Source organism: Monomorium pharaonis, chromosome 2 (assembly GCF_013373865.1).
Source record: "Monomorium pharaonis isolate MP-MQ-018 chromosome 2, ASM1337386v2, whole genome shotgun sequence".
NCBI classification, from domain to species: Eukaryota; Metazoa; Arthropoda; class Insecta; order Hymenoptera; family Formicidae; genus Monomorium; species Monomorium pharaonis.
Window position 1 is genome coordinate 28,926,876 of NC_050468.1, and position 21,963 is coordinate 28,948,838.

A 21,963-nucleotide genomic window follows, 5' to 3' on the forward strand; every position below is an offset into this window, starting at 1 on the left:
TGTTTCTTCAAAACAAGCAATAATACAATAATATAATATAAACAGTTATTTTGCATATTTGTTTAATTTTTTTTATTATTCTTTCTTCAAATTCTCTATAAAAGTTATAAGTCATATCCTTTCTTTCCGATGTTCTAATCTTCTGCGCCAGACATTCACATTAATTTGTAAATGTTAACAAATTTTAATTAATTAAATTAGAGCAAGGATAAGTATTTTTGGTTTCATAAAGTCTCATTTATTAATTATTAGAGATATATGGTAGTGCCACTCCCAGCTTTCAAGTTAACTATCGCTTCGCTGGACTTCCATAAATTTAATAAGCTCGTTAGAACATTCATACCCCACGGGCTCAATGAAACTACCTCGGCGTCTTAATAAGAACACTGTTACTCGCGTGACATGTGTTCAAACTTAATAAACAACATTTCGTTAACGTTTTTTGACTACCTAAAAAATGCGATCTTTCGCAAATATTTAAAATTCTCTCTCTCTCTCTCTCTCTCTCTCTCTCTCTCTCTCTCTCTCTCTCTCTCTCTCTCTCTCTCTCTCTCTCTCTCTCTCTCTCTCTCTCTCTCTCTCTCTCTCTCTCTCTCTCTCTCTCTCTCTCTCTCTCTCTCTCTCAATTATATATAAATTGATTCTCGATAAATTAATTCAACAAAGAATGCTTTGCATATACAAACATATGAATGAATCACGCACAAAATTCGGAATAATTTTTATTTTCCTTCTTTAAAAAAATATAACTTAAAAAATATATATGATATATATAATTTTGGGCTTAAAATCAAATATTATTGGAAAGATTTAAATGACAGCACAAATCTATAGACACAAATCTACGTGTCATCATTTAAAACATTTTAATAATATTTGAAATAAAAATTAACAGATCCGACCGCGGAATTCAAACTCTGAATCCCTCATTTTCACTCTTAGCAATCCTAACACTCAGAATACTGTTCTACACGATAGTTTCACACTCTCGTGTTTATTTCGCTCACCTATCAATACTTAATCGATCTTCGACCTTCATATTTTTACAACTCAGTCAGCTTAACAATATTCGTCCTCAAATGTCATAACAGCTTCAGGGTTCTCTGGCCAGACATTCCCTTCTGAATATCATCAAATGTCACTTAGAGGGATACACAAGGTGCCATCAAAGCAAATCCTACTCCAAATATAAACATATAAATTGAATACAAATATACTTATATTGTCCATACCCGTAATATTTAATAAATTTATTATATTATAAATATATTATTACATGATATATTACGTAGCCATCTTCCGAATAATTATTTTCGTAATAATTTAGCAAGTAAGTTTAAATGCACCGAATAAAACAAATTAAATAAAATAATACCAAACACTCGTGTATTTGTTTTTCTCTCTATTGCCTTTTCAGTTTTTTTGAATCTCTTTCAATGCCTAGTAACTGTTACGCAAATAATCCCCAGAGAGTTAAACGTCAAGAGTTAAATGCTACGCGATAATACAGTTCAGTTATATCTCGCCACAATACAAAAACTGCGAAAAAACCGTTATTGATCAGACAGCCCTTTTTATAAAACAAAGTGACATCTGAAACTTCGTAAACACTTTTACACATAAATAAATCTCTCATTAAATGAGAATAAAGAGAATCCAAAATAGCAATAAAGAAAGACACAAAGTAAATTGAATGCTATTTTTATCTCGAAAAATGTTTTTTAATTTGTTTTTATGTATCAACTATACACAAGCACCTAATTTTATTAGAGAGAAACATCGCTACATTATTTTCAACTTTTCTACTTTTCTCTTTCAAATCTTCTATCTAAAATTTTTATCGATTAAAGTTCAGTTTTCACCTTTAAACATCCATCTGTATTATATAAAATCCGATAACTACGATCTTCTCGCAAACGACGTCTCGCGTAAAAAGAGGCAGGTGGTGCGTCGCTGCGCGTACACTTGGCGCGAGGCACTACCGTGCCTCTTGATACATTTATTTTTATCAAAATATAATGCTATAATATCATTAGAAAGTTTTGTTGAAAGTCCATAAAAGTTGTAACGTGTAATAGATAAATATAATAATGAAACGATTTAAATGAAACGCAAACTTCTTCCGTTTTTGCCAGCCTTCAGTTGGCACATAGTCGTCATCGGTTGTTAAAAAAAACCAATAAAAAATTTAAGAATAGAAATCAATAAAAATTTTCATACAGATCTACTCGAGTATGCCGGTTTACTGAATAAATAAACTGTACGTTTTGTTACTTCCAAGGCAGAAATAAAGTGCGTGGTATTCTACATTTGATATTCTTACGTCATGACTACTTGATTGCTTGGCCTTCTATGCTCGTAGCATTTGCACTTACGCTGAACTACTAACAGTATTGGTGATGCTCTGCCACAAAGTGAAACTTCGTAACCTAATCTAATTTCTAAGGGAAGTAAACATTTGCATAGCAGTCGCATTTTAGCATAACATTTACATGTATCGTTGATAATTGCGCATGATGAAAGTGTTGAAAGCATATTGCGCAAATAAATATTACACTTCCATGCGAATTTTATTTGATTCAAACGATGGTAATATTCCGAAAATTTGAGTCTACGCTTTTATGAATTATAAACAGCTGACAAATTTCCTATTGCCTTTAATTTCAATAAATCTATTTTGATAATTATTACAGTAGAAAAAAAAATCGCGAAAAATAAATTATTGCATGAAGAAAAAAATTTCAGCAGCAATTGCTTTCAGCTTTTTTGACTGATATATTTTAAAACGAAAAAGAGTTCATGTTTTTGTGTGCTAGAATGTTTTTATAACGATATTTTATAACGATATAACGCAACCTTTTACACGCGATATAAAGATACAAATTGATTTTAATTGATTATTCAAGGCTCAGAGAATATTGATACTAAAAATATTTCATATTCCCAAATATGTAAAAGAATGTTGATTATTCCGGCAAATCCCCAACGTACATACTCCAATTTCAGGACTTCATTTTCATGATCCTTTTACGATTCTCTTGCGATCTAATAGGTGTCTATAGTTCGCACCTTAAAGCGGAATTAGCGAACCTAATCTAGCTCTCTCAGTGCGTAAGTACGACTACGTACGTATAACTCGTGTAATAAAACTACAGCATATTAGAGAGAAGCATAAACCCTCGAAATGGAGTGCTCCCTCTACGTACTCTACTATCGTCCCAGCACGTTAATCTATTTGGAAGAAAATACAGGATTTAGGCGAATTTACATTAAAGATAACATTAATAATACATCAAGACAAAAAGACAACCCATAAATCTATTAGTATGCAAAAGAAGGATTTAATTCTGCCAATCAAAAAATTTCACTTATTTTACCGCGTATATAGATTTATTTAATTTCATCATTTACATCACTTCCACTTATAATTCTACATTTTCTATAAGATTCTATATTTATATTCCACAAAAAATAAAACAAATACATATAAATACATACAAAAAATACAGCTCTAAAAAAAATAGATAAACACATAGCTAATACAAATCATGCTGCATTTTTTCAATCTCTTCCTTCATATGTATTTTAATAAGGAAAAAATGCAATCAAAATTAAAAATCCATAATTATATTACGCAATAAATTAAACAGATTCTATACAATTAACACATCACTCGCCACTAGTCGAAGCTTAATAGGAAAGCGAAGGCATAAATAGCGACCGTTGGCCCGCAGAATATTGATTAATTCAAATCAAAACCAATTTCGAAGGGCAAGTTCAAGGAGAAGTACTGTTCTCGAACAGCATCGTATACTGTAACATATCCAAGGTTAACTTAGAAATTTAGCAACAAATATTACGGACGAGACGAGCGTGTAAAAAATTCTGCATGTCAATGCTTTAAATTCTAACGCGTAAAAAAAACCGCTTCTGAGGTGTTATCTTGAGATACGTTTTAATCATCGATATCCCCCTAGACTTTTACACTCCTATAGTTTAGACTCTCGCGTTCGTCTTACAAAGATTTGCGCTACTACGGCAAAAACAAATCTGAGAAGCACTCTATAGCGAGACTGCGGTTACGCGCATCTGTCTGCTCACTCAAGAATTCATAGCGTTCTATCCGATGCTTAATTAAATATTCTATACATGGGTGAGTAAGCGTCGCAATTCAACTACACGAAATAATTGAAAATTAAGAAAAAAAATTATAAGCTGACATCTTTGGAAAAATGAAAGAAAAATGTTCGACCTTCAAATTTTTGTTCTCAAAAAACATTTAAAATTGCTTAATAGATTAAATAGAGATTCTATTAAATTAAAATGTCCATTATAAAACTTATCGATGCTGATAAAGGAATAACAATATTTCATCGATATTTTAATATATATTCTTTAATATCTTGCCAATGAAGAAAAGACAATAATGTACAAACGATGTATCGATTTTTCCAATGACAGACAGGAATTGACTGAAACCATTTCTACTCGAAGCTATCTGTAAAACCACAAGAAGAAACGCCGCACCGTTAAAGCTATAATATAATTCAATTTGTTTCACATACAGACGAGGAACGGGAGACAAGGAGACGACGACATTCAATTCGATCTGCCCGCGATAATCCGCGTTGATCCGACATTCTCTTCTTAAAGAACACTCGCGATACGAATAGAAATCTCTCTTTCTCGAGGAGAAACCAACCCGGGGAGATGCCAAAGGTTACGTCGTGACAGGAAATTGCGTTCGCATCTGGCGCTTTTGAGCTCTACTTCATTAAGAGCAATGGAGAACGCTGTTTGAAAATAGGAACACAGTACATCCTGCCAATATTCTGCTTAACAGCCAGAAAGGATGGCACAACCTCATATTAACTTTGTTCCAATAGTTAAGCACACAAACCGACACTTCTTGGCCATCTGCGTAAATTATACAAGTTACATTTCCTAATTGAATTTAAGTGGCCAATATACAGATACAACAGATTTCATCAAATAATTAACAAGTGACTTTAATAGATAATAATCTAATAATGGATAATAATCAGATGTGGCATTATACGCGTAAAATATAAATAATTTATGTATATACACTGTAAACTGTGTAATCTATGTTTTACTACTATCTATAATGTAGACCATAATCCCTGGATCATAGAAGATTGAGATTTTATATTAGACATAGTAAAAATTTTATATTTCATTTACTTCCTTTTCAATATTTTAATATTTATTTTATCAGTACTAAAGTTAGATATGCATATTAACAATCTTGTAACTTAATTATTTTTTTCTGTATTTGTTATCCAATTTATAATAATTTATATGCTTGTACTATCTATGTGAAAAAGATTCGTGTAAACATAACGTGAACATGTAAATAATCTATGTAGACGTAAATCTTAAAATTTATTTACGACACAACCCTGATCTAAATATACATTTACCAATATCCGTTCGACAAAGACCATCGGAAAGAGTATTGCTAGAATAGGAATTATCCCATTTGCATCTCGCTTAAAAGTGTTCTGAATCATTAACCTTACGCAGCCCCTTCAAAACTTTATCTCATGTACATATAACTTGCAAATCACGCCTTTTAAAAATATCTTTGCAATGATCATATATAACGGCAAGATGTAATATTTTCAGAAAATAATTTTATAAATTCTACATGTTATGTTAGTAATTTATTTTTATATAATGAGAAAAATAAAAGATTAATCTTCTTATCAAATATATTATTTCTTCAATTGTCTGTGTTTATATCTATCTTATAAATTTATATTTCTTTCAAGTCAATTCTTTATAGCTGAAGACCATATAGCTAAAGATCTCCAATTAATACATACTTATATATGCATATTCCATATGTTAGTGACTGTTTTGGCAAAAATGCTTTCGGTAGTCTTGCCATTGCCTCCCGAGAAGTAATAATCAATTAAAAATCTGATATTGTTCTGGGCGGATTTAAATCCGGATCTTTAGCACAAAAATTTTGTATGTCATGGCATAACAATTCATAAATTTATATATGTACATATATAATAATACAACTATCATATACTAAGGAAAAATATTTAATATTTTTAACTACAATTGAATGTTAAAATAATTATATAACCATAATCATACTTAATCATAATTTAAAGAGCTCCATTTTTATAATTATTATTTCTAGAATGCTTAATAACATATGTTATAATGACAACAAAAAAATTGTTGCCATTCCCATAAATATTTTAACATATTTTAGATTTCAAACTTTCATAGCCATTGACATTGCTGCATCATCAGAGCTAAAAGCTTTGATACTGAGCTTTCTTTGATTGTAATTGTCCTTAAGCACCCGTTATTCTGATAGTAGAAGAGGGAGGGAAGAGCAGTTCATTCAATATTTTAATTGATCAATTAAAATACCGGGAGAACAGTGTGTCAAATCGGACTTATCTGATAACTTATCACGGTTAAAATTATCAGAATGTTTCAAAATTTCCAGACTTTCACGATGTTTTGTGACGAAGTAACCTTCAGAAAGGGCTTCAGCATTGTAACTTTTTGCCTCCTCCGACAAACACAATATTTTAACATATCTTAACATTCAATTGTAGTCACAAATATCAAATACTATTCTCTCAGTGTACGAAATAAAAATATTTTTTACAAAAAAAATAAGTCAAATAAAGTATGTTCGCAGTTATATTAATTTTTATTAATTTAAAAGTCATTTCTTTATTCATATTATGCGATGAAATATTTGCATTGCAGGTAATTGTCGTGCAATACGTGGACGTTTGTATGTTTAGTAACGGCAAATTCAAAAATGTGGTAGCCCTTATGTCCTCACAAGAGGATTGTCCTTTGGGTCCAGGTAGTAATTTGAGAAAGACTTACGCTCTCAGACTTGTTAAGGGTACGACTAAGAATTGGATCGCCTTAGAGGACAGTTACACGAAAACTGGAACAAGTCTGGCGTCAACGGTTGCTAACCCCAGGAATGGACCCGATGACAGAAACGTTTACACAATCTACGTATCTTATTATGTGAAGGTAATTTTATAAATAACGAAAAAAATAGGAAATGTAACAAAAATCGTCAGATATGCCTATTTAAAGAGATAAAGCAATTCTTAAATGTAAACCATTGTGCATTGTAAAAAAAAAGTATGTAAAATTGCACAAATAATAAATGTGTAAAAATTACACAATTTATTACAATTTGTTAAAAATATATAAAATTGTATTTTGCACGTGTCACATACAATTTTTTTTTGTTACCTATGCATAAAAAAATATTGATCCTTGAGCATAAATTAACAGATAAGAAAAGAACTACTTTTAACGCACAGGTAGCAAAAAATATTTTATAAAAATTCCTAATTGTCATTATTAGAAACTCCTTATTATCATTTTTCTCTAAGGTCAAGCTGCTCATATCGGCGATGGGCGGTGAGGTATCTTTGAAGCTGCCGTTCACGTTGATGCATAGTACTACGGATATGGACCTGATGGGATCTCCTATTCGAGATATACCGAAAGAATTTGAAAAGAGTACGAACGAGATCACGGAAAAATCCGACAGCAGTAGTAGCCATCGAAATAAGCTAGACGAGACCAAACTGGATGCGATTGAAGAACAGAAAGAGTCGAGAGTGACTGACGTGGATTTAATAGAGCATTGCGAGGAGAGTGACAGCACCTGAGAGCGGGCGCAACGAGGCGACGCGATGTCGCGGCCGTCTGTCAGGAAAAACAACGATGTGAAGACCATCAAGAATTCAAATCACAAGGCTTGCAGACTGAGCGTCAGCATCCAACGAGCTTGGTGTTGTTTCAGAAGGGCCTCTTAGTAAACGAATAAACGGAACTCTCGTAGCAGTAACGACTGACTGATATCATTTTGCTTGTACTTGTCATTGTAATTCTTCCTGTTTTCTCATATGGAAATCTCGCAACGGCTGCACAAAATAAGAGAAAAAAAGAATAAGATAATGTATAGAAAACCTTGTCAATTGTCGTTAGAATCGTTGGATGTACACGTAAATGTGGATATCTTGTTTTCTTTTGGAGAAAAGTGCAAATTCAGAGATTATCAAATTATATGCCATCTTGAAAAAACAATAAACAACTTATTGCGCTTTACATATTTTCGTAAAGAAAATTTTATAGAAGCGCGATTAAGAAATGGTATTTTCTTGAAGACTAATAAGTTATATGCCATCCATTCGTATCATATTTGTCGCACGAATCAAAGCAAGATTTTGCTCGCTCTCGATAAAAGAGGAAATGTTTCAATGAATGTCATCACTGTAACCAAATGTGTGAATTTGCTACTAATGTATCATATGTAAATTGTATTTTTCAGCATAAAAGAAGCGTGGATTTCATTGAAAAATTATAATTTATCAACATCGCATATTTTTTATTTAAGAACGTAGAATCGATACAAATCTTAACCTTCAGCATACACACATCAAAAAAATTACGTACATACACATGGGTGGGCGATATCCCAACCACTTAAAACGGCTTTAGTACCTAAAGCATTGTATCTGAAGGTCTAGAAAAATTTATGTATATTCTTTAAACAGTCTAAAACTACGCCTAATTGTAGAAAATGAAATTAAATAAACTTTCGCTGGAATGTCCATCACTCTGCCGTGTATGTTGAAGGTTTATAAAAATGACTTATATTATTGAGGACACAACAATTGTTAAAATTTTAGTATGCATTTGGATTCCATAAAATCGCTATTAATTTTAACTACATAAAATTAAATTAATAAAATGGATAATTATTTAGATTAGGGGATACCGCACCAATGACCTTGATCTAGATATATGTTATACAAATGAGAGTATCGGATCAACTTTTCCTTATAAATTAATCGGCGGTCTTATATAATTTTTTAGATAAACTTACATAAAGTTTGAAAATGTTAATTTTTATTTAAATTAATAAACACTTTATAACTTTAACCTTAATGTATGTTATCAAAATCATAATTCTGAGTAACTTACAAAAGATTTTAGTTAGTTATCACTGTTTATTAAAAAGTTATTAACAAAAAACACCCGGTGCTTGCGGCCCAAAACTACTCAATAACTGTTCTATTTCCAAGTGTAGATAACTACTTTTTTATATAAGTATGGACCAATTATTCCAACTTTTTGTTAAATTTACTTATCAGATAAATATGTGTCTGTCTTTATTTATTTAGAAAAAATTAAAAGCACACATGCTTACTCGATAAGTAAGCTAACCAAGAAATTAAAACAACTGGCCCTATATCTAAAAAATTACAAGATCGCTGGTTAGTTTTAAAAAAAAGTTGATCAGTACCATCATTTGTATAACAAATGTCAAGATTAAAGTCAACGGTCTTGGTGCCTAATCTAAATAATTACATAAAATGTTTTAAATAATTAATTTAATTGTTTATATATATTTTTTATTTGCCATTAAAAATGTTAGACGTAATTGTACAATTAAACAGCTAACTAACTTGTTTTAATAATTATCTACATCTGGAACCTTACAATAATTTAATTAATATCTTAGTAATGTTTTAAATCATTTTTTCAAGAGCATTACTAAATTTTCTATTGAATTTCTTTAATTTAGCAAAAGTCATCTTTAGTTTATAAATATATTTTCATCCACTTTTTATTTGTATATGAAAATATTACATAGTAAATAAAGTTAAATTTTTGTAAAAGCATACTAAAAAGTTTTGGCCGCAATTATTCATATAATTTTTATATATATCTATCAAAGTATTAAGTATTTTAAAAAGTAATGTAACGTGATATATCGTTTGATGTATTTGTCATAAGATACTATGTATAAAACTAACTTAAACTTTTCTTTAATTGCAATTTTTATGGATTAATCAGTTAAAATTTTATATTTTGATATATTTTACATTTTAATATTAGTTTTACTTTAAATAATATTCTACACAGATTTCTCTAATTTGTAAAGATTAAAACATTTTGATTTTTTGATCATATCTTCTTAAGGGGATGCTGGACTGCCTCTCAAACTTCGGGGTCGATAATGTAGAATCATTCGTGCACATTATTAATGAGATTTCGTATATATTTCTTTTATAGATTTGGAAATTCTTTTCCAGAATTAAAGTACACATATTAATAGCAATCTGTGAATTGGATTTTATATCTAGAACGAAAAAAATTTTTTCATATTACTGTACTTATCGACTTCTTTCGAATCCGCATTCATTATTCTCTTATACCAAAGCTTCTAGCTTATTTCTCTGAAAACACATTATTATTCTTTCCTGTAATGATAACGGTGCATAACAATTATTTTATACGTATAGAGTTTTTAAAACTTAGTGCTGCAATAAAAGTTACGAGACGACTGCACAAAGGTATAATTTTCTAATTTTTTTCGTTTTTCACATAAAATTGTAGTTAGCCACCGTTTGTTATTGTCTATACTTTAATTCTGGAGGAGAATTTACAATTCTATAAAATCAATTAGGAGCCAAGCGTATTCGAAAATAATTAGCGTTCAATCGATAAAACAGACGACTCCAGCATCCCCTTAAAACTTTCAGAAAAAAAATCTCAAGAAATATGTGTTCCTGTATATTTACACCAATAAATAATCAAGACAATTCGCATATGTAATATTTCACGTATTCTTACAAACTACAGAAATTTTATTGCTAACTACCTAAAACTTTGTAAACATAAATTATTTCAAATTGTTTGCGTTTTTTATCTTCTTATTTGTTTAACATATAAAAAATCTCCTACTGCCACTTTAATGACTCATAACCAGATTCTGCGTTCATTAATTTGAAAATAAGAAAATAAATAAAACATTTTTTAATCTTATATACAAATTGTCGCTATAACCATCTATACAAAGTAATATATACCGAATTAAAAATATCAAAGATATTTTTTCAAGAGAATGATAAAGATCTATTTTTTATTCAAACAATCAATGTACAAATTATCCCACTATATCATTATATAAAATTTAAATCGTATATCTTACTGCAAGTTTGATTTCTTTTTAAATAAATTCTAAAGCAAAAACTTTAAAGACAAGTTGCAGTTTTAATCTTGTAATCATGACTAAGATTTTAAGAATATCAAGATAAAATATTTTGAAATGTATTCACAAATAAAAATACATTTAAATTGAACAAAATTATCTATGTGTCTATACATCTCTGCAATATCAATTTTACAAAAATTTTTATTTGTATATAAACTTTAATTGTATAATGTAACATTTATAATTAACATATTTTATTTAATAATGATGAAATATTTTGCACAATTATATTATTTCGTTTGTAAATGAACATTATACTAACTGACCAATCTTACGAAAAGCAATGAGACTAACAAAAAAAAGTAAATCATAATAATAATTTTCAACTAAAATGGTATTAATACCTATGTCAATAATACTTCAATCGCTTCTTTATCCACAATAAAGATGTAAAGATGTACAGATTGTATCTTTAGCATTGTAAATAATAAATATATGTATTATATATGTATGTATATAATAGTTACATAAATTTATATAATATATAAACCTGTCATATTCATCCTATCTGCAAAAAATACCATCTGATATAATTGTATCTTTAAATTATAATAACATATCAGACCTTGTACACGTATTAAACATTAAACAAGAAATACAAACAAAAATTAATCAATTAATAAATATTTGATAACTTTTAAAAAATCAATCAATTTCTAAATTTTTAGATTTAATTAATTCTTATATTCATAACTTTTTTATTCCATATTACTAAATTTTATTATTAGGTATTAAATATATATGAGAAACATATAATAATTATAACTTTGTTCCTTATAAATTGATATACAACTCTCTGTCAGAATTAATACAACAAAATAATTCTGTATTTTTGTAATTCTAATTCTATTTCTATACTTCTTATGTTTAATTCTTTATCTCTTATTTCTATTCACTTTAATTTAGAAAAACTCAAATTCTAATTATTTAATTAATAATTAACTAATTAACTGAATTAGTATAGAGAAATATCTCAAAATGTCAAATTTTACCTTTAATTAGCAAATATTTTCAAAAATATTAAAAATATGAAAATTTTAAAAATAAAATTATATAACTTTTATATAACCTTAAAAATATTTAAAAATTAATTTTATTATTATATTTATCTCTTTTACAATATATCTCTTTTATATTTATCTCTTTCTTATTGTCTCTCCTTATCGTACAACTTATAAAATGTTTTTCGTTTTTTTTGCCTTTTCCATTTTCTGAGACTTATCTCTCAAAAATAAAATAGCATCTTGTATGATGTTTTATTAATATAAATAAAAAATTATATATCTTTTTTAATTTAACACATGAGAGAAAGAGAAAGAGAGAGAGCGAGAGAAACTAAAAATAATAAATTATACAACTACAAATTTTATTAATGTAAGTACCATGTAATCATCAGTAAGTACCATGTAATCAACATTTATGATAATTAATTTTGGTCAAAATTATTTTATATATAATATGTATATATGTATATACATAAAATAATTTGTGTATATGAAATTGTTATCTGCAAAATAACTATAGCTAAAATCTATAACTATTACAGTTATGTAAAAATTACAAATAAATTTGTTATTTCTTATTCATAAAATATTCTTTTTTTAAACGAAGATTTATCTTATTTCATCAATTCATCTTATCATTTATTTATTCTTTGTCACACTTAAAGAGACATATATAAGTATAATACGAATAAATGTATTACAGACTCACCGTGCCACTGCGCTCTTGCATATCCTCTGACGATCTTTTTGCTAGCTTTGCTAGCATTGTCCTGCACATCGATCAAGATATACTTGAATCTACCGTGGCCGTCAATATCTACATCAGGCACATTATCTAATAACTGAGACATCCTAGCGAATCGACGTACACTCACTATGCCTGTAACAAAATACGTACACAATAAACACACCGCGTACAACATAACCTGACAAATGAAACGTTTCTATTTATAACCATGTATCTCATCGCTAATAACATTCTTGCCGTCATGTTGACTAAAGTAACGCGAATCAGCATTATCTCATCTATGCTTGATGCAATGACATTTCTTATAATCTATTAAATACCTTTAGAAGAAAACTGCCGGCCACTCGTCCCCGATAGTCCGAACTTCAAAATTGCAAACATGTATTCTATTTATCAAAGACGTGATTTGATTGGTTGTGTAAAGGTGCCTTTTCACGCTGACGCTTGACGCTCATTTTCAGCATCAAAAGACATCACGTGACTAAGGCCCGGTTCCACAACTCACGGTTAAATTAACTGGCCGATTATTCCATTGGAATTGACCAATCGTATTTGTCATTAAGCAAAATTAACAAATACGATTGGTCAATTCCAATGGAATAATCGTCCAGTTAATTTAACCGTGAGTTGTGGAACTGGGCCTAAAAATGACGAATAAGGCCCGGTTCCACAACTCACGGTTAAATTAACTGGCCAATTATTCCATTGGAATTGACCAATCGTATTTGTTAATTTTGCTTAACAACAAATACGATTGGTCAATTCCAATGGAATAATCGGCCAGTTAATTTAACCGTGAGTTGTGGAACCGGGCCTAAGTATCTTTATTTTTAGTCACGCGATGTCTTTTGACGCTGAAAATGAGTGTTAAGTGTCAACGTGAAAAGGCACCTTAATACGCTTCGCGCGCAAAGGCATCTGAACAAACTTTAAGATGGTATTCAAAACAATTCTTAAAGCGTTTTCGACCGCTGGATTAACTCGTCTCAAGTTCTTTTCCTGTAGAACTGACCAATCACAGTTATTCCTTTCTTCAAAAGAATGGTTGTGATTGGCCTTATGATGTCATTAATTGCTCCCGGAGCGATTAATCCAGACCGATCAAAAACGCTGTTAAGAACCGGGGGCTCGATTCTTGAATTCATTCACAAGAAAACGTATGCGCAAATACCCGCTCTAACAGAAAAGTTGCAAGTTTATTGGTTGAAAGTCATACGATAGCCAATAAATTTTCAACTTTTCTGTAAGAACAGAATTTGCGAATACGTTTCTCTTGCGAATGAATTCAAGAATCGGGGCCCGGTTCCACAACTCACGATTAAATTAACTAGCCGATTATTCCATTGGAATTGACCCATCGTATATGTCGTTAAGCAAAATTAACAAATACAATTGATCAATTCCAATGGAATAATCGGCCAGTTAATTTAACCGTGAGTTGTGGAACCGGACCTTAATCGAAATTAAGGACCACTTGCACCAAACTCTGATTAACTTAAGGTCGGTTTCACCATCTCCAGTTATCTTAACTGGCCGATTATTCCATTGGAATTGATCGACCGTATTTGTCGTTAAACAAAATTAACAAATGTAATTGGTCAATTCCGATGAAATAATCGGTCGGTTAAGGCCGGATCTACAATAAGTGTAGTAAGCCTTATGCCATGAGAAATTGACCAATTATAATCGAATATGAAAAGAATAATCGAATATAATTGGTTAATTTCTTATGGCATAAGGCTTACTACACCTATTATAGATCCGGGCTAATTTAACCAAAGTTTGTGAAACTGGCCCTTAATCGTTGATTAGTCCATTGGAATTGACCAATCGCATTTGTTAATTTTGCTGAACGACAAATACAATTGGTCAATTCCAATAGACTAATTAACAGATAAGTTAATCAAAGTTTGGTGCAAGTGGCCTTGAAGGCCTTTAAGGCCCTCACACATGAATTGACATAACCATAACGTAAGGTTTTGACGCATCGGATTGGGCGACCATAACCGTAACCTGCCGTAAACGGCTAATTCAAGTACGTGATTGGTTGAAACCTTACTGTTACGGTTATGTCAATTCATGTGTGAGGGTCTTTACTTCTTACTTCATTACTCCTGCTGACATTGTAGACCGAGCATTATATAGTCAAAGAGTGACCCTAAATATGAGTGGAAAGACCTTCCTTCGGGCCGCCGCACAGACTTCTGCATAATACAAAATACATAATGCATAAGAAAATTAACCAATCAGAAGTCTTTATTTCTATCCTAGGAAATAGATGACTGGGTATCGATCATGTAATTTTTCCCCTAGGACGGAAACGTGAAAAGTGAAAAATTTCAAGTTACTGTCTCTTTCTATTCAACACAATAGAAAGAGATATGGTCTGTTCTTTCTAGCTGCACTGTTGTACTGGTGCAATAAGTTAAAGTAAGACAAGTATATTTTTTCTCATTCTAACTTATTGCACCAGTGCAACAGTGCAGCTAGAAAGAACAGACCAATTGTTACATGAAACTTTTCACTTTTCACGTTTCCGTCCTAGAGGAAAAATTACATGATCGATACCCTGATTGATTGATTCTCTTATGCGTTATGCAAAAGTCTGTGCAGGAGCCCTTCCCTTCCCGTCGTTCATCTACAGACCTTGGCATATGCATGAGAAATTCGATTGGTCTATTTTTTTATGCAAGTGCTTGGACCAACCACATTTCTTATGCATATGCTTATGCGCTTATACAAGCTGTGTGGATATATCTTTAGACTTATGTACGATGGTACTACTACGGTATGTAGAGCGCTTAGCTTGGCGTATACCATAATTCAATGGGCTCGTCTCACTATTTTAAACACTTGTCCTAATATGTTATCGATTACTGTATTGGTATTTCAAGATTTTTTTTAGGACAATCTTGAAATAAGACTTTGTATACCGGCCTTATATCAGAACATAAACTCCATTTACGACGTAGCTTATCTGCATCTTATTCGCTTGTATGTGGATTGCGCGGCCAAATTAAAGCAATATGGCGGATTGACACAACAACTTTTAATACGCGATATGTAGATTATTTTAACAGTGGAACTACATTTCTTCCGACGGCGAAACGAATTGCACGGTTATTGCAACAGAGTCGAACGGCGAACCGGTTATTCTTTCGTACGCAGCTGATATACAACGTTCGATTCGGCTTTGCGCGAAGTTTGGCATCGGTCCCGCAACATCCTGTGGCGCCGAAATTTATTTCCGTTCGGTATTATAAGAACATGAACTCGACCGTTCAGTCGCATTAGTTAGCTCTAGTACCGCCGATAGCTGTTTCGCACGAACGGAGGATGTCGTCGACGCAGAACAAAGTGCGAGGTATGCGAAAACGTACGCCAAAATAACCTTAAGCATGAATATTCATCATCTCGTCTTCTTCCCGCCTCGTCATCACCGCGTCTTACTGTGTATTTTCCATTCTCTCTCTCTCTCTCTCTCTCTCTTTCTCTTTCTCTCACTTTCTTTCACTCTATCACTCTCGCTTTCGCTCTCTAATAAACGGGAATTTCAAATCTCTTTTACTTACAGGTCCAGGACGACCGCCAAAATCGAAGAACTCTGCGTGCACATGGTGCGGTGAGACAAAACAGCCATTGAAGTATGTTCTCCCCATGCAGCATGGCAAGAAAGAGTTCTGCTCAGAAACGTGTCTTTCTGAATCTCGCAAAACCTATGCACGTGGTGCTTGTGTGCAGTGCGACAATGTGATCCGAGGCACACCTTTTAGACTGGAACAGAAGGATGGTCCAACAAAGGATTTCTGTTCCTCGTTTTGTTTAAACGCGTATCAAAAAAAAGAGATACAAGTGGACATAAAGAAAAGTAAGTAGCAAGCTTATTGTACGAGCTTTTGTACCACACAAGTTTGTACAATCTTTTGATTCAAATAAATTCTTAATTTGTAGACAACAGGGATCCATCATCGCCATCTCCTGCTCCATCTCCAGCTCCGTCTGGGTTACCCAGTAATAACAATGTACCATCAACCACACAGTCTTATACGAATAATCATGCAACTGTATCTCATTCCCCGTCAACCTCCACTGGAACTTTTAAAACTTATGAATCCTGTCCAACTTTTGATTGGGATCTTTATCTGAAGGAAACAAACAGTACAGCGGCTCCAATTGAATGCTTCAAACAGGTACAGAACCAAGACTACACAAACTTTCACAAATTTTAAAATGTGTGTAGTTATTGAAGTAACTACCAATATTTGTGCTATGGAATATAATATTTCAATTCAGAACAATAATCTGACCTGTGATATATTTTTTCTTTAATTCTACTTCAGAATGCATTCAAAGTACAAAAAAAATGAAAAAGATCTCCAATTATTCTCAAAGAAAATGATTGTAAATATATGTTATATACTACTTTGTTTTCAACTTAATATGATTACGTTAAGTCTGGAATATAAAAATGTTTTATCTTGGCACTGGAAAATAGTTCTTATACTATACACAAAATTTGAATAAAATGTCTGTAAGCATTTTTTTGATTAAATTTTTTTTTATCTTTGATGCTATTTTAAAAACTAAGCAATTTATGTTTACAAAATCTTTTCTTCCTGAAATAAGCCGAAGAATATTCCTTTCAATGTTTTTATACTTAAAAATTATTGTGCACATTGATGAATGCTTACAGCAGAATACTGAGCTTGTATTATACGTTACATATTATTTTTATTTTAGCACGATATTCCACCAACGAATGAATTTGAAATTAATATGAAATTGGAAGCGTTAGATCCACGAAACTTGACGTCGACCTGTATCGCTACAGTAATAGCCGTTACTGGACCACGGTTGAGATTAAGACTGGATGGTTCTGACAACAAAAATGATTTTTGGCGATTAGTTGACAGTAACGAGATACATGCGATAGGCCATTGTGAGAAATCTGGCGGAATGCTTCAACCTCCTTTAGGCTTCCGAATGAATGCCTCTATGTGGCCAATGTTCCTCCTAAAAACTTTAAATGGTGCAGAAATGGCACCGGCAAAAGTATTTAAACGCGAACCAAAGACGCCACGCTGTAATTTGTTCAAAATCGGATATAAGTTAGAAGCAGTAGACAGGAAGAATCCACAACTTATATGTACTGCGACCGTTGGTGCAGTTAAAGATGATCTGATACATATTACATTTGACGGTTGGCGTGGTGCTTTTGATTACTGGTGTCGTTACGATTCCCGAGATATTTTCCCTGCAGGATGGTGTTTTAAAAGTGGACATCCACTGCAGCCACCAAGACAAAAATGTAAATGAATAAAATTATTTATATTTTTTAAAGGAATAGTGTAACTATTAAAGATCAATTAGTACATACATTAAAATTACGTTAGCATTTAAACGCTTATCTACATTTTTAATATTTTCAATTTTAATCTGTTACAGCGGGTTCCAACAAGTTTAGATCCAGGTCTACCTCTAATAATGTTACGTTAGTAATGGGAATCAATGAAAATAATAACAATACAAATAGAGAACATGCCGTTGCCTTAGTAAGCCCCACAGGTTCCACTGCGCAACCACAACCAGCTACAGAACCTGATACTAGCACAGCCAACACTAAACCGCTTGAAAATGGTCAGTAAATTATAATTTTACATCAGGCATATGCTATAAGTGATGGGATATATGTATATTTTCTAAAAATAGTAAAGTTTATGCAGCTTTGAATGACAACTCAATTGTATTTTTGCAGTTACACTTTACGTCAATCATAAATGTCGCTGTGGACCATACTTTGATTTTCGAAAAGTGAAAGCCATGCCAGCACAATTTGGTAGTGGTCCTATACCAAACGTTGCAAGAGACATTTTTCAAGCGTTCTTAATGGCAGCTATGAATCCCAGACAAATGTTGAGTTTACTGAGAAACGGCAACGGAGAAAGCATAACTTTGAGTATGGGGACTCTGAAAAAACCTACCACTGTTAAGTTACCTGTTTTTCTGGAAGAGGAGGACTTCTATACGTACATTAGACAGCAACTTAAGGACCTTCGTGCGTGTGAATACATATTAACTAGAAGAAAAGAACCTTGCAGCAAGTGTTCCAATATACCGGCGCAAGAGCAACCACAATTCACTAATAGTGAAGAAGCAAATAATTCCATAAATATCAGTTTAGGAGAGAAACGAAAATGGACACCGGAGAGTCAACAAAACTTAACATCAACTCAGCAACAGCAAGTACAGCAAACTACTGTACAAAGCACAAATATTTCAATAGATTCTTCTTCATCCCCTACATCTACAAAGCAAGCTCGTAAATCTGTTCCTGGTAAGTATTTCTAGTTTCTTTACACAATTATTATATTGTCAGTTTTATGAATTGCAAGAATTCATAATTACGATTAAATATAATTATTGTTCAGAAAAAGAATCTGCCGTTATTAGAAATCAATTTTAATATGGAATTAATATTAAATAGCATTTTCGTCAAATTACATACTGATTAAGAAACATATTTTTATACAGAATTAGAAGCAGCAACTTCTACTACTCAATCTGAAACCTCTGGAACTCGTACTCCTTCCACTGAACCAGCAGAATGGACTATTGAAGATGTAATAAATTATATTGCAATTACAGATCCGGCATTAGGACAACATGCAGATTTGTTTAGAAAACATGTGAGTTATATATTAACAGGTAACATCTTATGTAACATAAAATTAACAATGATAATTTCTAGGAAATTGATGGCAAGGCTCTACTTCTTCTCAATAGCGACATGATGATGAAGTATATGGGGCTAAAACTTGGGCCAGCACTTAAAATTTGTAATTTGGTAAATCGTATTAAAGGTAGAAGACATATGCTTATGTGATTTACCTAGATATGAATATCTGTATAGTGATCTGAAACATGCATTTTATGCATTTCAACCAATTCATCAGATTTATGTTTTCAATAACGAAAATAAATTAATGTATAGGTTGTTATAAATGATAATGTGAATATCGCAATTAATAATTATTTTCTGAAATCATATATATCCATAATTATAAAATTTATAGGTAAGCAAAAATCAAAGTTAAGCTTTCTGAACACGTTAGGAACACATTGTTATTTCACAAAAATATAAATTCACATTAATTATTTGTAACGCAAGTATTTTTGTTAATAAATTTATCATATTGTCCTATAAGTATTAGATTAGCCTAATTCGATTCCATGTACTAGATAAGCGATGTGATAAACATCACTAATACAGTTACATCTTTGATATAATTCTTATGTACACATACATACACACATATGCTCACAAAAAATGACTTCATATACTTGTAAATATAGTCATGTCGTATGTTATTTTGCAGTACCATTAAATACATATATTGTAAACGAGATATTTGTTGTGTGATAGTTTTGTAACGTTCATGATATCACAGAACTTAAAACTTTAATATTTCATTTTTGTTAATTTATATGACATTACTGCAAATTTATTTAGTTTCCTATTGTGCATCATTCAACATATTTTGCGATGCAACGACTTGATAATTTAATGTTTAAAAAATTTCACTAGTTTAATCCTTTCGCCTTAAGTAGATTTATAATTAGATTGTAGATTTCCATTATGCTACAATTAATTTAAATATTTAGAAATATACTTTAATTTTAACGTACAAAAATGATAAATTAGGTGATGTATTAGTTGGTTTTCCATTATGTGATAGTTTCCTTTTTTTATTATGTAAGATAAATCATAAATATTTCGGACACTTAAAAATTATAAAATTAGTTAACTGTGTATGACTTATTATTGCATTACTACTGTGATATTCTCGATAACTTGTACAGCAAACTCATGTTTCACAATACAATTTGCAAATATATGACAATTTATATACATAATACACGAGTTGCTATCTCTGTATTTTATTGGTTGTAACTTCATTTATTTCTATTTTGCTTTTTATAACTACAATATTAAACGCAATTAATGATGGCATGTAACATAGTCAATAAATATGGAGTAATAACAATTAGTGCTATAAAAATTCAATTTAATTAACATTTATACATTTTACATCAGTAGTTATAACTACGAATGTTATAAAAACTTAATTTGTAAACATATATAGTTTATTATAAGATCTAAAAAGTGTCATATTGGTCGGTATTCATAGTCGAATCTTATTTTAAGATCGTCTCAAGTAATGTCTTAAGATGCTAATACGGCTCTGTGATTGATTGATGGCATCTTAAGACTGTACTTAAGATGATCTTAAACATAAGAATCGACTATGAATACCGGTCATTGTCTCTCATTTGTATGAAACTGCTCTTGTGAATATACAAAGGGAAATTAACATATGTTATGATTAAGGCCATAGAGTTTATGTTTCATGTATAATCGCATAATTTGTAAAAACTTATTAAAACCAACTCTTTTCACTATTTAAAAGTATTGGGGCTAATAGAACCTGATTTTTGAATGCATAATACTGCATAATTAATATCTTCTTTGCTACCTGTACACCGAAAGTGGTTCTTTTCTCACTTGTCAATTCACACTTGGACCAACATTTCGATGCACAGGTAACAAAGAATATTGTGTGCGACACATTTTTTATTACCTGCGCAAATCGACTATTACCCATACGTGCGCGGATAGACGCACTCGCCTTTGGCTCGTGTGTCTATTTCCCGCACTTACAGGCAATTAGCCGACTCGCCGCACTTGTAGCACAAATAACTATTCCAGCTCTTTTGTTTATATATATTCTGTACGATTTATTTTTATTTTTACACGATAAAATATACGTTTTAATATTATAAAATATATATCTCAAATTATATAGAATGCAATTAATATAACATATTTATAACTATAATGTATTTTCAATTGTATCAATTTTTTACAATAATTTATGATAACATTATTTATTTTGATTGCCTATAATATTTCAATTAAACATATTTGAGATATTTTTATATAAATATAATAAAAAATATTAGTAGACGCGAACAATTTAATTATACTTAAAAAAAATTAGATACATCCAAGTACTAAAATATAAAATTATTAACTTATAAAAAATTTCATTATATTA

General features: G+C 31.0%; 3 protein-coding genes across 6 annotated transcripts in view; 2 read left to right on the plus strand and 1 right to left on the minus strand.

Annotated features, from left to right (window-relative positions):
• The window catches only part of LOC105828635 (arrestin homolog), a 69,493-nt gene extending 57,926 nt beyond the window's left edge, over positions 1 to 11,567 (plus strand). For all 3 annotated transcript variants that reach the window (XM_028194682.2, XM_036283457.1, XM_028194684.2), the window contains exons 10-11: positions 6,766 to 7,047; positions 7,419 to 11,567. In XM_028194682.2, coding sequence (XP_028050483.1) covers positions 6,766 to 7,047; positions 7,419 to 7,700 — 564 coding nt within the window. In that variant the 3' untranslated portion in view covers positions 7,701 to 11,567. The remainder of the gene's footprint in view (positions 1 to 6,765; positions 7,048 to 7,418) is intronic.
• The window catches only part of LOC105834099 (sex-regulated protein janus-A), a 90,415-nt gene extending 77,107 nt beyond the window's left edge, over positions 1 to 13,308 (minus strand). The window contains exons 1-2 of the mRNA XM_028194685.1: positions 13,168 to 13,308; positions 12,809 to 12,979 (exon numbers count right to left, since the gene is read on the minus strand). Coding sequence (XP_028050486.1) covers positions 12,809 to 12,979; positions 13,168 to 13,228 — 232 coding nt within the window. The 5' untranslated portion in view covers positions 13,229 to 13,308. The remainder of the gene's footprint in view (positions 1 to 12,808; positions 12,980 to 13,167) is intronic.
• Positions 13,309 to 15,617: 2,309 nt separating this feature from the next.
• Positions 15,618 to 21,310, plus strand: LOC105840197 (polycomb protein Scm). Of its 2 annotated transcripts, none has more exons than XM_028189583.2 (8): positions 15,618 to 16,223; positions 16,422 to 16,715; positions 16,799 to 17,037; positions 17,588 to 18,155; positions 18,293 to 18,484; positions 18,603 to 19,181; positions 19,379 to 19,533; positions 19,596 to 21,310. In XM_028189583.2, exons 1-8 carry the CDS (start codon positions 16,184 to 16,186, stop codon positions 19,728 to 19,730), a joined length of 2,202 nt encoding a protein of 733 aa, XP_028045384.1. In that variant the 5' UTR covers positions 15,618 to 16,183; the 3' UTR covers positions 19,731 to 21,310. The 2 variants fall into 2 exon arrangements, with proteins under 2 accessions (XP_028045384.1, XP_012542526.1); XM_012687072.3 differs by having other exon boundaries at positions 15,621 to 16,211.
• Positions 21,311 to 21,963: the final 653 nt, after the last annotated feature.